At 40.6% G+C, this 21171-nt stretch overlaps 1 protein-coding gene across 2 annotated transcripts in view; it reads right to left on the reverse strand.

Annotated features, from left to right (window-relative positions):
* LOC116696189 (nesprin-2) overlaps window positions 1-21171 on the reverse strand; it is a gene marked incomplete at its 5' end in the record, with an annotated part of 139700 nt that overhangs the window by 117224 nt on the left and 1305 nt on the right. For both annotated transcript variants that reach the window (XM_032526998.1, XM_032526997.1), the window contains 14 exon segments: window positions 2045-2197; window positions 4113-4361; window positions 5265-5397; window positions 5966-6159; window positions 8718-8849; window positions 9547-9720; window positions 9803-10003; window positions 11001-11123; window positions 13749-13943; window positions 14565-14723; window positions 15924-16058; window positions 16330-16441; window positions 17308-17402; window positions 19450-19572. In XM_032526998.1, the coding sequence (XP_032382889.1) occupies window positions 2045-2197; window positions 4113-4361; window positions 5265-5397; window positions 5966-6159; window positions 8718-8849; window positions 9547-9720; window positions 9803-10003; window positions 11001-11123; window positions 13749-13943; window positions 14565-14723; window positions 15924-16058; window positions 16330-16441; window positions 17308-17402; window positions 19450-19572 (2178 nt within the window).

Genomic DNA, 21171 nt, shown 5'->3' on the forward strand with positions numbered 1-21171 from the left:
TACTTTTACAGAGAGAGTGGACACTGACACGACTTGCAGGTCTGCCGGCAGGCAGCGGCCACCGGGCAGCTGCCGCACGCCAGGCAGCCTCGACACACTACCGTCCCACCGGGAAATGTCCCACTCCGCATCAGGGTGCCAGTGCAACCATTCCTAACCATCTAAAAAACTGTAGTAGGGTTTAAATCAAACTCGTGACAACAATAATGACAAGTAGGCTAATGCATGTTAATAAAAATAAAGCAGAACACATGCAGAAGACAACGGAATAACTGTTAAACACGTTTATTTCGGATCAGAGCAGCAGCCGATTTGACCCCTGAGACTCCAGGATTAATCTTAGCCCGGCTGTTAGCCTGCTCTGGACCAGGCTAGCCGCAAAGAATAAATCTCCAAGGTTACTTGGCTGGTTTTAATTCAATCTGATTTTGTGCAACCGAGTCAAAGCTAAATCTATCCAGGATAACTTCAAGATCCCGGCTTAATCCCTTATCCTGGTTTTGTGCAACAGGCCCCCGGTTGCCAGGTACACCTGTAAAAACGTAAACCCAGCACGCTACAGCTGTAAAGTTAGTACAGCCACGGAAGCAGCAACCAAACGAACAGGATCACGGAGATAGATTCTACCCGACCTAAAAAAACGGCATCTTTCTAACAGTTGCGTGACCAGAGACATAACAAACCCGTGTAAGCATTGGAGATGTATTTAAAAATTGACAGTTTAGACCCCAAAAGGCCGCCGAGTTGGCTAATTTCACCCTGAACAGGTAAGCATTAGCTTCAGGTTAATTAATCACAGCTATTAGGGATGGGCATGTTATGTCAATTCAACATTCGTGTACTCACATTAAATTATATAGCTATAGTACCTGAGTTGTTTACATATTCGCAAAAACAATTGAGGCAGCCAGTAAAGTGATCCTAACTGGTCCTGGCTAACGCCACCATGCTAACCCTGCTAACTGCTAACGTTAGCCATGGCTGTCGCAGACAGCGGTGAGTCATTTTAAGCCAAGGGAGGGGGCTGTGAATTGGGAAGAGAGGACCCTGAGTTAGCAGTGTGTTTAGCAATTGTTGTCGTAATTCTAAGCTAATAAAGCGTGTATTTCAGTTGGGTGGAAATATCGGTTCCTACTGTAATTCTAAGCCGAGGAAATGTTAAACTGTTAAATTGTTAGTCTTGTTCTACTGAGAAAAACATAGTTTTTTCACCAGTGACGTGGTTGATTTGAAGGTGTAGTGGACAGTGCAGTGGACTCATATGCTATTATTTTTGCTGAAGAGGGTTCGAACCCAGCGCGACACGGATCATCGTAATTTCTTTTAAAACACATTTTTTTCCCGCTGTACAATGTTTTTGTAGTGTCGTGCTCCGATACTCTGTTCAGTTCAGTACAGTTTATATTGAGGTGCGACATGCAAAGGCCAGTAAAATGTTTATGACTATGTATCAAATCTGTTGACGTGGGTAGCCGTTAATAGGTGTACACGGCATCTGGACAGGCTCGGAAACCGGTAGGTGGAAAAACCAGAAGGCACATAACACCCGCGGAGGACCCACCAGATGGCCTTCATTTTCAGCCGGATGTCCTCACCTTTTGCTTTCTTTGTATTGGCATTCTAAACTCCGGTGGATTCATGAGGGCTATGGTTAAATACTCTTCAGATCTGGTCCAAAACCCTGCAGGGGTCTAGCTAGTTGTCTGGATTCACCCTGAAGGGTTCTGGACTATCTGTCCAATCTGAGTTTTCTGTTGCATGACTAAAACAACTTTTGAACTTGCACATGTCCCACCAAAACAAGTCATTTTCCAAGACTGTTTTGCAGAGGCACTGTTGCTCCATCCTGCACTTAGCACTGACCAAGACGATAGTGATTGGGTTCAAGAAATACCAAGAAACCCAAGCACATTTTTTTCCCATCCCAGAATTGCTGTGTGAACAAGCCAGACCCTTCCCAACAGCGCATTGGAGGAAGGTCTGGCAGTAATCCGGACATTTAGGCAGGATGTTTGCTGTAGTCCGTCATTCAGTTCTTCTGTACCTTGCAGTATGTCAGGAGCTGACTCAGATCAGTGTTGGTGAAGGAGCTTTGGTTGATTCTGCTGCGATGCTCCTCCAGCCTGGACTCCGCTGCTCCCAGCCAGGCCTGCAGCTCTAGCAGCGCCCCATGCTGGCTCAATGTCTCCATCCATCGCTGAGGAGGAGAAGGAAGAAATTAGTTTGATTTTCTATAGAATAAATAAAATACTTACTCTCTGATTTTCAAGAATTTTAAAATAATAACTGTTTCTACTCTTCATGAAAGCCAAAAAAGATTCAGCTAGTTCTGAATGCTGCTGCCCCTGCTGGAAAATATAGTTCCAGCAGATGGAAGCAAGTAAGAGACATAAGTATTTGAATTTTAACAGCCACTGAAAACTTATAACCATGTATCTGAATTTATTTTTTATTTTTTTTATAGGACAAATCCATATTCAAATATTCAATTTAAAATAATTAACATAGCAACCTCCAGGCTACTCGGGATAGACAGTTGAGCCTGAATGCAATCAAACCGACCTCTGCCCTATCAGAGCATGGGTTGTCAGTCATGGGATCTAAGAAAGCGACTCTGAAATTGAAACTACAGGGCTCCAGTAAGTTGTCCAGTTTTCAATTGATTTTTTGGATCTGAATTTGTGACTACTGAAAAAACATATTCGGCTTTTGAAATTTCAAATCAAGATACATCATATTTTAATTTCAAAGAGGTTGATTCAGAACAAATAATTCAGATACATGGTTTTCAGATTAAAGTATTTCAATATTAAGTATTCAGTGCCTGTTGAAATTTAAATTCTTACGTCCCTTATTTGATTCCATACTGGTCTGACAGTGTCTCTATAGTGTAAGCTTCTGGATTGATTCGATGTTATCAGGATTGATTTAATGTTATCGTGTTATAGGCTATAAATGACCTTGCTCTGAGGTTAATATCAGATTGTTGTTACATCTCAGGTGATCTGGGCTAGTGTTTAACTCCTTTTACATATTAATTAAAGCTAAAGATATTGCTCTTAACATGTATACACAGAATAATACAGAATATGTGTTGTGTAGTCTTTATTTGTTAATTTGTGACAGACCTATAAGATGCATTTATCTGAAATAAGCTTTCAATTTGAACTTAAACTTGAAAGGGAGGTGAGTTAGAAGGCAAACAAAATTCGAGGGAGGGGAGAGAAAATTATTATGAATCAGAAGAGTCGACAAAAATGGAGGTGAGGTGGAGAAAAGAGAGGAATAGAAAATAAATAACTACAGGAAGAGGAGATGAAAGGGGATGAAGCAGTGGGAGAGAGGGAGGGATAGTAAGACAGCTGAGAGGAGAGGATGCTGGGAAGATGGGCAGAGATAGGGAGGCAGAACAGAGAAGAGTAGAGAAAAGAAGAAAGAGGAGATCTTGACAGACGGACAGACATTAGATGGAGGGGAGAATGGTTTCACACTAATACGGGAGAGAAGAGTCATCCGGATGACATTGTGCTGCACAGTGGGGATGTTTAAAACTAATTGGTGACAGGAAGACTGTGATGTGGTTTTTAAAATACCAAACTCTCTGCTCATTACTGCACAAGTGAAAAACTTTACTTTATTTCTTATTTGTCACATAGAACTGCAGCACAATGTAGTGAAATTCAATTTCTGCATTCAACCCATCCTTAGCATTAGGAGCAGTGGGCAGCTTTACATATAGCGTCCGGGGAGCAACTTGGGGTCCAGTGTCTTGCTCGAGGACACGTTAACATGTGACCAGAGGATTGAATCGCCAATACTGTGGTTAAGGGCCCACCCTCTCTACACTCAAAGTCACAAGCCACATGTGTGCACAAAGAAGCAAATCATAGTTCACATTTTAACAGTTAGAAACAAAACCTCCATTCCTTTTGTTATTTTCAATCAAAATAAAAAGTCAATAAATATTCTGAAAAGGTAGAAGAGGCCAATAACCACAAACACCATCTATTCTAGTTGAGAATGATGAATTTCAATAAGTCACATCTCTAAAACATCCTATTTATTTAAATGAAGCTTCTGGAAGTGACAAACTACAAGGGGAATCTTCTGACCTTATGCAGGGCTTGTTGGACAACAGGAACATGGGCCAGCAGACTAGACCAGTCCCGCTCTATCTGTTTGAGCTGGGACGGGATGTAGCCCAGATCTGGTTCCAAAGTCTGAGATAGTGATGTCTTTATGTCATGATCTGGATTTCTATCTGAGTCTCCTTCCTCTTCACTCAGCTGGACCAGTTGGGTTCCAGCACCGATCACAGCCACCTTCAGTCCACTTTTGGCCTCCAACTCTTTGGTCAAAGCCTATAATAGAAAGGTTTTGTTGTATTCTCTTCTCCACAATAGCATAATGGGCGCTGTGGGGGTTGACAGGGTCATTGCCAAAATATGTGACATTCTCAACTCACGATTAAGCTTATATACAAACAAAACATTTTTTTTCTTTAACAATTTGAACATTTTGCCAAGTTCATTTATAAGAGGGCCGCCCAGAATTAATTACATTTGCAATGCGTAGAAGGGTATGAGATATTCATCTAATCTAATCTATTTGATTGTATGTGGACAGACTTCAGAAAGTCTTTATCATTGTGATATGAAAAATGACTTGCTTGAAGCTGATTTTATTTATTGCAGAATGCAAAGAAAAAACTTCCGTAAGAACAAATGTGGCTACTTACAAAGGGAAAAGTTAATCATTATTTAATTAAAGCTTATATTTGAAAAAGTTTACACACCTCGCAGGTTTTTATCAACTTCACATGTTCACAATAAATTTAATCTATTTGTGCAACAAACCCAAAAATAATGTGACACTCAAAGCAGAATTCCCACACAAACAGAGTTTTTATATTCAGGCTGTGAACAGTTTGCTGTAAATTTGCTGTGTGGTAGCCTACTTTTAAAAATGTAATTATTGTTTAGCTTGATTTTCTAAGGAACTTTTTGGCTGACTTTTGTAGGGTTTTTATGTAAAAAAAAAAGAAAAAAAGATACAAGTAAAAAAAAAAAGCGACAAAAGTGTTGGAGAAGGCCACAAAAATGACAAAAAAATGCGACAAATGAATGAAACGAAAAATGACATGCAGTCATGCAGTCAAAGTTATTTGACTTTTTTCAGTAAAAGCATGTCAATAAACGCAGTGGATTTATTTCCTTAGTGGAGTTTGTAATTTGCAAAGAGTAAGACTATGAGTGTCTGCTCACCACAAACTGGAGGTAGTGGTCAAGGCTCTGTTCAGCATCCATCTCCTTCTCAGCTGAGAGTTGACTGCATCTGTCAATCAGCTCCCTGGCCCCACCCATCCAGTCAGCCAGTACCGCAAAGTCACGAACAAAACTGTTTATTGGTGGAAAATAGAAAATTGATTAAGAAATCTACAAGATTACCGTGTCATCTAAATATTTGTTTTTTTTAAGATTATTTTTGAGGCATTTTGGTCTTTTATTGACAGAGAAAGAGGGGAGGTGGAAGACATGCAGCAAAGGGCCGCAGGTCGGAGATCAAGGTCAAACCCTGGGCCACTGTGGTAAGGACCGAGCATTGGCGCATGGGGATCCCGTTCCACAAGGTGTGCTATCAAGGCGCCCCATATATATTTAAAGCAAATAGTGTCTTTCATATAGATTTATTTAGACTTAAAAATTCTTATTAGTTGCTTTTTTAATCTGAGCACATTTAATTAGCAAAAATATTTTTAGATCACATTATAACCTACCTTGCTAAACAACTAAACCCTTATACAAGGATGAAGATTTCCACCATTCAAAAATATGGGAAAGAATTGAATTTCAACATGTAGTCAAATGTAACCCTTTATATTTAATACTTAATGGACAAAACCTCTTTGGTCTAAACAAGTTCTAACTTTGTAGCAAAGTATATTTCTCTGTTCCTCATCTCTCACCTGCGGCTCAGCTTCCTGTTTCTGTCTGCGTTGATGCGTTGCTGCTCCACCTTCCTGTGCAGCGCTCTCCAACGGGCTTCCAGCTGGCTGGTGGACACACCCACTGGTCTACAGCACGCCCCCTGTAGCCAGAGCCCCGTTTCCAGCATCCTACTGAACCGCGCTTTGTTCCCCACCAGAACGCCACACAGCTCCTGTCACACAGACAAAACTTTATAAACACTTATTCACTCTCTTTTTTGAGAGTTACGTGACAGGATTAATACCAATTTTCTAGTGCTAGGAGGCAATTAGCTCGGAATCAACACTAGTCTTATATTACCAGACAGCGCTGTGGAGTGAGGTCTGGCTAAACCCCACATACATTCTGGGACAGGAGAAAAATGCTTTGGGTTGTTTGCATTTCTTTAAACACAAACGTCTTGGGAGGCGCTAAGCTCCGGACGTAGCGTTGGTGGCTCTGCAAAATAGTCTCGGTAAGGAACTTGTTTTGGTTGAACATTTGTATCCTGCAAAAGAAACCGCCAGATACAAGTTTAACTGAAGTTAACTATTGACACAATATAGCGTGAGCTATTTAAATTAGCTGGAAAAAGGTCTTTTTATAGCCAAAGATTTTATTGTTGTTATTATTACTATTCTTATTCTTATTATTATTTTTATTATTAAATCAGGCTTAATCCTGGAAATGTACTTGATGTTGATCCAGACTACATAGACAAGAAGCATGGGGAAACAGCTAGCCTGGCTCTGATGTCTCCATTCCTCAATGACCCCTTCTTCACCTCCTTTTACTACAAACACACTTACAGTGGTGTGAAAAAGTGTTTGCCCCCTTCCTCATTTCCTGTTCCTTTGCATGTTTGTCACACTTAAGTGTTTCAGAACATCAAATCAATTTAAACAATAGTCAAGGACAACACAAGTAAACACAAAATGCAATTTGTAAACGAAGGTGTATTATAAAGGTAAAAAAAAAAAAAAAAACATCAGGCCCTGTGTGAAAAAGTGATTGCCCCCTTGTTAAAACATACTATAACTGTGGTTGTCCACACCTGAGTTCAATTTCTTAGCCACACCCAGGCCTGATTATTGCCACACCTGTTCACAATCAAGGCATCACTTAAATAGGAGCTGCTTGACACAGTAAGGTCCACCAGAAGATCCTAAAAGCTACACATCATGCCGAGACAAAGAAATTCAGGAACAATTGAGAAAGAAAGTAATTGAGATCTATCAGTCTGGAAAGGGTATAAAGCATTTCCAAGCTTTGGGAATCGCGAACCACAGTGAGAGCGTTATCCACAAATGGCGAAGACATGGAACCGTGGTGAACCTTCCCAGGAGTGGCCGGCCGCCCAAAATTACCCCAAGAGCGCAGCGACGACTCACTCAAGAGGTTACAAAAGACCCCACAACAATGTCCAAAGAACTGCAGGCCTCACTTGCCTCAGTTAAGGTCAGCGTTCATGCCTCCACCATCAGGAAAAGACTGGGCAAAAACGGCCCGCATGGCAGAATTCAAGGAAAAAAAACACTGCTGAGCAAAAAGAACATCAAAGCTCGTATCAATTTTCCACAAAACATCTTGATGATCCCCAAGACTTTGGGACAACATTCTGTGGACCGATGAGACAAAAGTAGAACTCTTTGGAAGGTGTGTGTCCAAGTTTCTGGCGTAGAAGGAACACTGCATTTCATAAAAAGAACATTATACCAACAGTAAAATATGGTGGTGGTAGTGTGATGGTCTGGGGCTGTTTTGCTGCTTCAGGACCTGGAAGACTTGCCGTGATAAAAGGAACTATGAATTCTGCTGTCTACCAAGAGATCCTGAAGGAGATGTCAGACCATCTGTTCGTGTACTCAAGCTGAAACAAAATTGGGTTCTGCAGCAGGACATGATCCTAAACACACCAGCAAGTCCCCCCACCGAATGGCTGAAGAAAAACAAAATGAAGACTTTGGAGGCCTAGCCAAGTCCTGACCTGAATCCTATTGAGATGTTGTGGTATGACCTTAAAAGGCCGTTCATGCTCGAAACCTTCTAATGTAACTGAATTAGGACCTTCTGCAAAGATAGTGGGCCAAAATTCCTCCAGGACGCTGTAAAAGCCCATTGCTCGTTATCGCAAACGCTTGGTGCAGTTGTTGTGCTAAGGGTGGCCCAATCAGTTATTAGGTTTAGGGGGCATCACTTTTTCACACAGGGCCATGATGGTTTGGATTTTTTTTCACCTTAATAATAAACACCTTCATTTACAAATTGCATTTGTTTTACTTGTGTTGTCCTGACTATTGTTTAAATTGGTTTGATGTTCCGAACACTTAAGTGTGACAAACATGCAAAGGAACAGGAAATGAGGAAGGGGGCAAACACTTTTTCACACCACTGTAGTTGACCACGGAGCGAGCTGCAGCACATACTGTAGTCCATTTCAGATAAATAAGAGACACATTTCCAATCCCACATAAGAGCAACAGGGAATATGAGCCAAAATGAATTTGAGTTTGGCTAATAACAAATCAAATCCGAGGAACATCATGTGCCCATACAGAAAACAACCCATTTGCTTGTATTTGATTGAGCCAATTAGGACATGGCATGAAGAGCATGACCAATAGTCTTCAAATGAGCAGAATGGAACATTGGCAAATATGCTTAGTCCTCTCGTCAGCTGCTTGTTGATACATCAGCAACATCATTCTGGCCCACAAAAGGTTAGAAAGAACACGTTTTAATAAAGATTACCTGGTAGAGAGAGAGCTTCTCTGATATTTGCTCCTCAGAATTACCCCCCTTGTGAATCTTGGGAAATGAAGTCTCAATGGATCTGAGCAGGGAGTCTGACCAGGCGTTGTCCTCCTCCCACTGTGACCACACCTGAGACAGATACAGGGTCAGAAAAGATGTCTCTGTTTAATAAAATCACTTCTGCAATTGTGTTTTTAATGATTGCTGATGGCTTTAATTAACTTCACCTGTTGTATAAATAAAATTCACCCAGGACATTATGTGGATCTGTGGAGGCTCCATGCAGAGCTTTCGTCGTAGCCTACCTAAGTGGCCTGAAGTTTACACAGTACTTGTGCGTTGGTGTGTGCTTCGATCTCTTTAAGATAATAGCAGGGCTTGTGTTTGTGTGTGTGTGTGTGGAATGTGTGGTAGATTGAGGACCGACTCTAGAAGCATAGTGAGAGAAACAAAGTGTATCCCCTGTTCTTTCTGACCACGGAGGGAAATCTGCAGCAGGAGAAGTTAACCCTCTCCTTTATTTCATGTGTTTCATGGAGAAGGAGAACCAGGAAATAAGTTGGGGAAAATGCAACGCTACCAAGCCATGGCCAAGCAACGTGCGTCGCCATGACGTGTAGTCACATTTTTCGAGGAGTTCATGTCAGGCTACGGCGTAGGGTCATGTACCTACGTATCTAACCATGGCACCAATTTAACGCAGAAGCATAAATCATGCTTAAGAGTGCACAGCCATGCCAGCCATTGGATAATCTGATAATCTTTTATTGATTCGTATCATGCTTAATTACTCCTCAGATAAATAAGACTGCATTCCATGCACTACCTGTAACGTTTCCTGCATCATGGTCCCTTTTTCCAGACCACACTGCTGCAGCCGGGCCACCTCATCCTGTTGGCCCTTCACTACAGCCTCCAACCTCTGGAGGACACTTTCTGGGACTCTCTGGCTCAGGTATTGCAGGATACTAAAATGATGGCCCAGGAACTGGAAGAACTTCTGATTACAGAAAGGGTAATGTTAAAGATGATATTTTAGATTAGCACTCTAAACTTTATTTTATTTTATCCCACAGACGGACCGTATGACTGCTGAGCCGCTGCTGGAGCTGAGCTTTGCTGCCAAGCTCTGTGTCAGGCAGCTTTGCAAGGCGTTCAGAGCCCAGAGCGAGCAGCTCCTCCATGCTGTGGACCAGCCGCTCATACTGCTGCTGCAGATCCACACTGTTGTTCAGCACTTCACAGTGGGAGAGAACACCACCCAGAGAACTGTCCAGCTCACCCTCCACATAGAAGAGAAACAAAATTACTAGAATTAATTCAAACTGCGAGCAGTTATGAAGGGGTCCAAGCTTCCCACGCAAAAAATCCATCTTGTGGAGGTCCGGGGAAGTTGAACCCAAAGCGCAACAGCGGCAAGGAAATATTGCAATGTGTAAGCTGCAAGGTCTGCAGTAAATTGAAAACACAAACTTTCCATTTACATTCATCCCATACATCCATTTAAAAGCATCAATGCATTTGTTTTCGATGTAATATGCGCCCATTTACACCAATTAGTACAAGATTGTAGGCACGAGCCAGGAGTGGCCCTAGTTTCCACCCTCCAAATTTTGCGTTTATTATTATCATAGCGCTGGAGGAACTGTGTCCATTTTAGTGTCTGGAAACAACTGAACAAAATACAATGGATTATTTGTATGCTTTAGATACTTTAAGTGAATGTAGCCATGTCTAAACAACAGAAAAGCATCCAAGATGCAAAGGCATATAGGGAAGGACTTTGAACACAAGAAAAGGCGCGATATTTTGTTGGCTGTTGGTGTTGCAGATCGCTACGAGTTGGCTCCCTCTTCTTGGATCCATGACCACCCAATGATTCTTCTTTCAGTTGCATATCCCGATATAGTCAACTACCTGGTTTTCCCCCTGAGCCCATACACAGCGGAGGACCTTAAGTCCTACAAAGATTTGGAGGCATATTACCAGATGGTGTGTGGCTGGGTGAGGAACGCAGTACCAAGTCATCAACAACCGTTGTCTTGTGAAGGCCAAAGTAAGTAATGCAATAACATATTTAATCAACCTAACCTTAAGTGTATGATATCATTGCAATACTCAAGGTATAGCCAAGTGACTCTCAATGTTTTTTTTAATTTCAACAACCCCCAGTTTGCACTGATCTACACTGTACACTACTAGAGTTAGTTTTATAGTATTTTCTTATTGCTTCTGGCATTTCCCTCCTGTCCCAGATGTGACGTAGAGCAGTTAGCATACCTGCAGTTGTGAGGCTGGCTGGATAAGAGAGGCAGGCAGGTTGCATCGCTCCGCCTCCCCCAGTATGGAGCTCACCTGCTCCACTTGCTGCTGCTGCAGAGACTCCTGTATCTGAACCACAGCCTGGAAAATGAACACATGTACACTGGGACAAATGATAAACTCATAACAAACAGTCTATCTTAGGGGTCTTCAATGTTTTTTGGGCCAGGGACCCCATAGCTGAAAGAGAGACCAAGTAGGGACCCCCTGCTACACATATAGTATACAATTGAGTTGCGTATTAAACTGGGCCAAAATTATGAAAATAAATGGATGTTATTTAAACATCATGTTTAATGTTAAACATATATGTGGAAAGCACAGTAAATTCTTCAGCTGAACTGTAGTGGCTGCCTTACCTATAGTAAGCTCATCTTTTTTTTGCAAATAGGCCAAATTATCTTTGCTATTAATATGTTGGATTCATATTAATGCTTATTTAAATTTTTGAAAAACGAAAAATATTTATAACATACTTTAGCGTCCCTCTTACATTATCTCTGAGAAACCCCTGTTGAAGATCTCTGATCTTGTCATCTGAACACATTTGCTTTTTTGAAAGAAGTCCTGAATTAAGTTAGATCCTCTTTCTCTCTACTTAACGGTAAAACTGTTTTGTTAGTTATGTCAATGACATAAAGATAATGTATAAGGGTACTTGAACTACAGTAGACCGTTACCCCATAAAACTAGGTCTATTCTTTTTGTTTTCCTGTTTATATCCAGAACCATTTCAGTATCTCAGTGCTGGGAAGGCAAAACGTGGCTCATAGTATTTTTCCTTTTGACAACTTATCCAAATGAAATGTTTGCTTACTTAGAGCCAAAACAGACTAAAAATAAAAAGGGTTTTATGCCTGAACTTCGAGCTTTTAGGTGATAGTTGTGACCTACGACAACCTTGGTGAAATACTGCAGACTTCTGTGAAACAGTGTATAATTCTGTCCTCTATGTATCTATATAATAATTTATAAGATTATTTTACTACTAATTTTGATACAGTGACATAAAAAACAGAACTCACACATTTAAACACTAATAGAGTAAAGATAAAAATGAGATGACTGTGGGAAATTTGTAGCAGGAAAAGTTGACCCTCTCCTTGATTTAATGTTGTTTATGGAGAAAAAAACAAACAGAAAATGAGTTGTGGCGGGGTGCAACGCTCCCAAACCACAGCCAGTGGTGGAATGTAACTAAGTACATTTACTCAAGTACTGTCCTTAAGTACAAATCTATTCTTTTCATGCCATTTTTTTTACTTCTACTCAACTACATTTCAGAGAGAAATATTGTACTTTTTTTTTACATTCATCTGAACTTTACAAATTAAGATGTTTGCACAAAAAACACATGTAGTTTATAAAATTTGATATTTTATTATCAATTAAACTACTCCAACACTATACAGGCCTACAAGTCCAGCTGAAATGATTAGACCATTAAACACACAGCTGTTTGGATTGTTTCCAGTTTCTAAAATGGGTGGATGTGTCTGCTTTGAGTACTTTTACTGTTAATACTTTAAATGCATTTTTCTGATGATACTAACATACTTTTACTTAATTAACATTTTCAATGCAGGACTTTTACTTATAACAGAGTACTTTTACAGTGTGGTTACAGTACACAGTTTGCGGGCGACACCTCCCTCAACATCTCACCTCGCCTACAGGTGGGAGGCTGACCACCTGGTGGTACAATCAAAATAATCTAGAGTTTAACGCTCTAAAGACAGTGGAGATGGTTGTTGACTTCAAGGAGAACTCAACCTCACCTGCCCCCATCACCCTCTGTGACTCCACAATTGACAAAGTGGAGTCCTTCCGCTTCCTGGGAACTATCATCTCCCAGGATCTCAAGTATGAGCTGAACATCAGCTCCCTCATCAAGAAAGATCAACAGAGGATGTACTTCCTGAGGCAGGTTTAGAAATTCAATCTGCCAAAGACAATGACTGTGCACTTCTACACAGCCATCATTGAGTCCATCCTCACATCCTCCATCACCATCTGTTACCACTGCTAGGACTGCCAAGGACAAGGGCAGACTTCAGCGTGTCATTCAGTCAGCAGAGAAGGTGATTGGCTGCAATCTGCCACTGCTCCAGGAGCTATATGCCACCAGGACTCTGAAGCGTGCTGGAAGAATTGTGGCCGATCCCTCCCACCCTGGCCACAAACTCTTTGAGCCACTCCCCTCTGGCAGAAGGCTGAGTTCCATCAGGACCAAAACCTCACTCCACATGAACAGTTTTTTCCCATCCGCCACAAGACTTATCAACAGGGCCCCGAACCCACCCTGACTCTCTCCAAGCTCCACCTCTGGCTCTCACTGTACTGTACTCTCTCTTCTGCAATGTTCTTTAATGCTCTTTTTACTTCTATCTTTATTTTTTATTTGTTTTATTTAATACATACAGTGTACATATAATGTTTATACCTATACACCAAGGCAAATTCCTTGTATGAGTTAAAAAACGGCAATAAAACCCTTTCTGATTCTGGTATTAGAACTTTTACTTAAAGTAAAGGATCTGAATAATACGCTGGCCACGGCCGAGCGATGTGTGTCGCCGCAACGTGTAGTGATGTTTTTGGGAGGTGCCCATCAGGCTGTGGCGTAGGGTCGGTATCTCTTATGTACCTACAGCGTCAATTTAACACAGAAGCGTAAATCTGCCTTTTGTGATGACGATATCTTACCTGTTGCTTTACAATATCGTCTTGCAGGATTGTGATCTGCTCCTCTCTGCTGGTCAGTGGAGCCTGGACCACAGGAAGTATTCTACACAGATCATCAACACACCGCTGACCACACACTGAGCCCACGATCCGGCTGACCTTTGACCCCTGAGAGGTCAGCTCGCTGCCCAGCGTAGCCAGCTCGGCTGACACACTCTGAAAAGGCAATCCAAGGAAAGTCCTAATTAGAGTGAGTTTGCATAATAATCAGTACAGCTGGTACAAAAGTGTGGTGAGGTGTGAAGGATAGTTTGGACACTCAAATGTGTACATTTTATTCTTTTCAATTGTCAAAACATATTTCTTGCAGGCTAATTTTCTTTCATAGGGGAAAATGGGTGGAAATATATTTATTTTTCAAGCTTTTTTTCTACTTTTTTTTTTTCTTCTTCTTTATCTGTAAAAATGTATGATTTATTTCAGGTATATTTTTGCTAAGAAGAAAACTTGAGCCTGCAAAAAAAAGAGTTTTACCTCTCACAGAGGGGAAAAAAAACCTTGCAAAAAACGAGCCAGCAAAAAAATATGTCTTGCTTGCCTCTCAGGGCTCCTATAATAGTTTTGTTTGTTCACATGTCTGTTTTATATTGTAGAAAGGTCAATATAATTCATCCTCTGGAAACCATGAATATCTGTGCAAGTGTTTGCGCCAATTCATCAAGTTGTTATATTTCAGTCTGGACCAATGTAGTGGCTCAAATGAGCCACCCTTTCATTTAAAGAGACCAACCCCAACATAAGTGAATGCTGTTGAGTGTTTGTTGTGGTGAGTCTCACTTGCAGCTGCAGCAGTCTGTGCTGCATGTCTTCTTCATGTGTCGTCCCGGCAGGCGAGTACAGCACGCTGTTGATGGAGGACAGGGACAGGGAGGCGCCATACAACACATGAAACAAACCCTCGTTCAGCATCTTATAGAAGCCGTCTGCAGGGGAGGCCTGGTGGTGGACAGGTTTTTTTTATTTTATTGTTGATTTATCATGGACAATACCTGTAACATTATCAAAATAACATCAGTGGTAGATGGGAAGGCAAGACACTGAACCCCGAGTTTCCCCCGGTGCTGCGCCATTGGAGTGTAAATGTATGTGAGTGTGTATCTGATGAGAAGGTGGCACCTTGTAGGGCAGCCTTGGCCACAGTGTAAGAATGTGTGTGAATGGTTCCTGTACTATGTAAAAGCGCTTTGAGTACTTGTTAAGACTGGAAAAGCGCTATATAAATACAGTACATTTACATTTATGGTCTGGCCATTATTTCTCTGTGCAATGAGTTCACTGACAAAAGTAAAAAGTATTTAACCAGTCAGAAGAATATTTTGTTTATATAACAAATAAAAAAAAGAAAAAGTATTCAGATACTGTAAAAGTACTAATACCACACTGTAAAAATACTCTGTTACAAGTCAAAATCCTGCAATCAACATATTGAGTAAAAGTATCAACAGGAAAATGTACTTAAAGTTTTAAAGCAAAGAAAAATCCTCACATTTTAAAAACTGGAAACATCAATTTCATTGATCCAAACAGTTGTAATTAATGGTCTAAGCTGGACCTGTAGGCCGTTATATTGTTGGCTAGTTTCATTTATAACAAAAACATCAAATCTTATAAACTGTGTGTTTTGTGTGCAAACATCTTAATGTGTAAAGTAACTAAAGCTGTCAGTCTCTGAAATGTAAAAGTAGAAATTGGCATGAAAAGAAAAGACTCAAGTAAAGTACAAGTAAATCAACATTTGTACTTAAGGCTCTGACATACCAACCAGACTGCCGATTCAACGTGTCAAATCGGCCCAAAATGAAGGCCGACAGCTCCTCCGACTGACGGCACGGAACTCACCAAACAGATAATCGGGTTGGTGTGTCAGCGCCTTTAAGTACAGCACTTGAGTAAATGTAGTTAGTTACATTCCACCACTGTTGTAGGCCCAGTTTAATATGCAAGATAATTTTATTCAAGATATGTAGTAGGGGTCCCTGATCTGTCTCTTTTGGCTTAAAAAACATTGAAGAACCCTGATGTAGAGGTCCCTCAGACTTATCTCATGGCCCCTTGAGGGGCGCTGACCCACAGGTTGGGAACCTGTGGTCGCGGCACATGTCCCAAAATACATATACTGTGTGCAATATTCTGTACCTGATCCTGACGCTCTGCTGCAGTGAGCCCCAGCTCTCTCAGATGGCTGATGTGGATTCTGAGCTCTTTCAGGGTTTGTGAGCCAATCATGCGCCCTGCTGTTCCATCACTACGCCTTGTAGATGAGTACGTCATCTTCAGAGAGAGAGAGAGACATAAGAAGTCGAGGACACACACACACACACACACACACACACACATACACACACACACACACACACACACACACACACACACAACTCTCATCAAGCCCTGCAGGAGTCCCCATAACACCAAAGAGACAACAAAGTGCCTTCTGCTCAAAGAAGGTGATAATCAAGCACGGCTAGGAAACCGATTTCTCCTTTCTCCTTTTTATTTGAAAGGTGATAATCAAGCACTTCAGCTCTCCCGAGGAAGGTCCTACCTCGGCTAGGGGAAGCAGCCAGCTCTCCTCCAGAGCCAGCAGGCCACTGTGAAGGCTGTCCCACTTCTTCTGAGCAGAGTCTTCCTCCACATCAGCCTCAGCAGGAGGCTCCCTGCACGGAGAGAAAAGGCTGGAAATTAACACTTCATCTTTCTCTTTCCTTCTTCCTTTCAGCGGCCCTTCGATTGTTTGAAGTTTGAAGCTCATGTCTCTTTTGCTCTCCATATCTGCAAATGAATCCCAAATCTAGTCGCACTAATTGAACAATTTAAATCAAACAATCTAAGAAAGAAGATAAACAATTTGATTTAAAAATAAATTTATTCTTAAATGTTAAACGTTATTTTCTTAATTCTGCTGCAGCTATTTAGTCTTGTTACAGACATTGATAATTTTTGTTTTTGTACAATTGTTTTACATTTTGAAATAAAAACTCAAAGTATTATGTGTAGGAAAATATTAAAATTGGAATAAAGAGACATATCAATAAAACTACATGTATGTTCATCTTGTTTGTGAATATTCCACTTGACACTACGCTTTCACCATAACAATTGAAACTGGTTACACCGGACATGAAAGCAGCATGTAGTGATGCATATGCTCCACGGAGATCGGCTCTACAAGTGTAAAAACACTCTTCTTTTAGTCTACACACACCAGTTTAGCCAGTTAAAACACACATCCGCTCCACAAACAGTCTGCATAGGTTACGCGCAAATAGGTCTCTCTCATCTCTCATCTGGAAGAAAATGGAGGCACCTACAACTGGTGCTTGGATCAAGAATATGGCGCAATGTATGTCCATGGAGTGACTGAAATACATTGAGAGGCAAATTGGGGGTGTATGAGAAAATTAGAAGGCCATTTGACCGATTTGTAAAAGAAGTCATAGGGAAATGGGACTATGATACTATCATATAATTAGCTTTTTGGATTGTTGAAAAAAAATTGTGTGTGTGTATGTGTGTGTATTACCGCTGCGACAGCTTGCTGTGGAGTGAGGCTCTGCAGCCCTGCCGGGCGATGGCCTGGGTCAGTCCTCTCTGTTCAGTCAGCTGCTGCTCCAACTCCTGATATACAAACAGCAGCAGCAAGGTGTACAGTCACATAGACACAGCACCCGTACAGAGCAACATCATCTATATATACTTTTATGATAGTTTCTTTCTGTTTTTTCTCTTTCTTTTTTAAATTTACATTACAGGCAAATAATACACATAACACACATGACAATATGATGACATGACGATATTACCTCACAAAAAATGGAGAAAATAATAAATAAATAAATAAAATGCATAAAGGATCCCTTAAGTAGTTTCTTGCATGTTTAAAGATAATTTTTGGTTGGTATTTTAATGATAGGACAGCTTAGACATAAAAGGGGAGAGAGGGGAATGACATGCAGCAAAAGGCTACAGGTCGGAATTGAACACACGGCAGCTGTGGCGAGGAATGAGCATCGGCGCATGCTCCACCAGGTGAGCAACCCAGGCACCCCTACCTTCCGTAATTTAAATAACTAAGTTGACAGTGGCAGTAGATTTAGAAACTGAAATACATATGACAGGCCAAGCTTATTTCCAGTTTTAAACGGGCAAGTTTTAATTGTCTTGGAAATTATCCAAACAGTTGTGTTTGATGGACTTGTAGGACGTTATATTGTTGGCTGGTTTCATTTGTAACAAAAACATCAAAACTGTGTGTTTTGTGTCCAAACATCTTAATGTGTAAAGTAACTAAAGCTGTTAGTTAGTCTCTGAAATGTAGCAGAGTAAAAGTAGAAATTGGCATGAAAAGAAAAGACTCAAGTAAAGTACAAGTACATTAACATTTGTACTTGACACACCAACCAGATGGCCAACCTTTGGCAGAAAAGGCAGTCGGACTGACTGTCTCCCCAAGTTGGTCAAAAATGTGCCTCGGAACACACAGGAACACACTGAAACGACGCTGACTTGAGCATACATTCTGAGCATGCGCAAGACGTAATACGTCTCCATAACAGCAGGTGACGCTAATCTAGATTGTCGCCCAAAAAGTGAAAACTGGCAGCTGATTGGAGGAACGCATCACATGGGTCCGGCTTATCCGGAATGGCAAAGCCAGACCATAATGGCGGCTCGTTGTGAATACGATCTCATATTTTAGTAGTAAAGTACAAGTACATCAACATTTGTACTTAAGGCTCTGACACACCAACCAGACGGCCGACCTTTGGCAGAAATGTCATGTGTGTTGTGTTGTGCTACTTTGTATTGGTCTGTAGCAATACTATTTCCCGAAACAAATTGTCTTGGCAATACATTTTACATTTAGATCAGTTCTTGATTGAGCTTTCAATGAAAAATATTTTACCCAACCCAACAGATTTTGAATGTGATAGAGTACAACTAGATTAGACTACAGTTGTCAGATTCAACTACCAACCATTGAAGGGCAAGCTCAGGTTTGCCGCGGACCACCTCTTAGTTATGTTGCTATAGTTTGAGACTGCAGAGGGACTTCCTTTGGTACTCCTCTCTCTTTCTTCATCTTTGTGCATTCATGGTCCAGTGATGAACAGATTTCCTTCGATTGGGGTGGCACCTAAATCCTGGTTGCTGCTGCTGCCTTGGTCCTACTTGACACTCTGCTACGTTAGTAAGTTATGTCTTACTTCTATTTTCTTTATTGGTACCATAATTGTTACTGTTCATCATACCAACTCCTGTAAATATTATGACTTATAAGTCTCCATATCTGTACATCTATATCAATGTCGCTGTGTCCCAACTGGCAGCGGCAGATAGCTGCTCACCAAGCGTCAGGGTCTGTCCAAGGTTTCTGCCTGTAAAAGGGAAGTTTTTCCTCGCCATGTTGCACCAAATGCTTGTTCTTAGGAGAATTGTTGTGTCTTTGTAAATTATGGTCTGGGCCTACTCTATCTGTAAAGTGTCCAGATATATATCATGTTATGATTTTACACTATAAAATAAAATGTAATTGAATTGATAATGGTCAAATTTAAATATATGACACTGATGTATTGATAATGATGTCAATATTAGTAATCCTTTAAAATGTTACATTCAAACAGTCAAACCCTTGAGCGAAGCAGTCGGTAGAGTCCTGTACCTTCTGCTGCTGCAGGCTGCTCTGTCGGAGCAGTTTATTTCTCCGTGAGGAGAAGATCTCCTGGACACTGCTGCTGCGCTGCAGACAAGACGGCAGGGGGCGCTCTGGGTGAGCTAGCGACTTCTGAGGAGAGGTAGATAAAGGAGAAACACAAGAGAGGAAAAAACAAAAAGAAGGAAGAAGAAAGTTAAAAGATACTTGTCATCAGTTTAAAAAATATCTGTTCATGTTTGTCTTTTTTTTCTTCACCAGAGTTGAGGACTCAAGACTTGGACTGAACTGCTCTGAGACCAGACTTACTTATCGGGCTGAACAATTTTGGGGAAAAAATGTTTTTTTTTCTTCTGCCAGATATTGCGATTACAAGTCGATTTGCAATTATTTTTTTAAACTTTGGTTAAAGTTCAATATTCACTGTGTAACAGATACAAGTTGTCATGGAGCATTATAACATGAGACACTATCAAAGCATCTACAATATATTCTTATAAAAGGAGGAGAACATGAATCGCCAGCAATAAGTGTTTTCCTTTCAATAAGCATGGAACAGTGAAAAGTCAAACCCAGAACATTTATCACAAAAGCTAAAGTTACAATACCAAAAAAATCAGTACTTCCCTATAAAGTAAAATGTCTGATATGCGTCAGTTCAATAGAAGCATCTTCTGTACATTTTGCTCCTTCTACGATCATGTTAAATAAAGTAACAAATAAGTGAAATATCCACTGAAAATAGGACATTTCTGTAAGCAATCTGTGATATAAAATTATTTCAGCATTTACCTTATGAAAAGTAAGTAAACATAATAATACCAACACCAAACATTCAACAAAAAATTGCACATTTGATTAATCATGTTCGTCATGATTAAATGTATATGGACTGTTCTTATATAGCGCTTTTCTGGTCTTAACAACTACTCAAAGATCTTTTACAAAGTACAGGAACCATTCACACACAGTGGCAGAGGCTGCCATACAAGGTGTCACCTGCTCCTCAGATAATCATTCACAGACATTTACACTCCAATGCACAGGACCGGTGGCAACTCAGGGGTTCAGTGTCTTGCCCAAGGACACTTCAACATGGGACTGCAGGGCCGGGGAACAAACCACCAACCTTCCGATTGAGAGGCGACCGCTCTACCACTGAGCCACAGCCGCCCTAGATTCTTATCACGATTTTGATTTTAAAAATTATTAATTGTTCATCCCTACTTACTGACCTAACTTGACATGAGAGTTGAAAGCAAAACCAGTCAACTATCAGCTTTTGACCTGGTTAAACCTGGAACAATAAACCATTACGTCACAGTGACCATGATCATTCTGGGTCAAAATTGGAAATTAACTTTTTGTTGCTTATTCCGAATGTTTGTGGCGCTTTTTTCATATTCAAGGTCAATAAACCTATATTTTAATGACATTATTATTAATATATTTATTTTGTTTAAGTCAAAGTTTAACCATTTAACAACATGCTATAATATTGAATAAAACCAAAAAACTAAACACACCTGCTTCCATGCTAAGTGGAAAGCACTAACGGGGAACCTGTATTTTTTTTTTTCATAATTGCGGTAATTAATTGCTAACATTAGCTAAGGTCTTAAGAGGTAATGTAGCTCAGCGTAAATTCTTTCAGGAAGATCTAACTTTTAATTGGTGCACTCCTAAATCCAATCAGCTGTTGGAGGTGTTCACCTTCCTGCTTAACCAATC

The sequence above is a fragment of the Etheostoma spectabile genome, chromosome 9, assembly GCF_008692095.1.
Source record: "Etheostoma spectabile isolate EspeVRDwgs_2016 chromosome 9, UIUC_Espe_1.0, whole genome shotgun sequence".
In the NCBI taxonomy this organism is placed as follows: domain Eukaryota; kingdom Metazoa; phylum Chordata; class Actinopteri; order Perciformes; family Percidae; genus Etheostoma; species Etheostoma spectabile.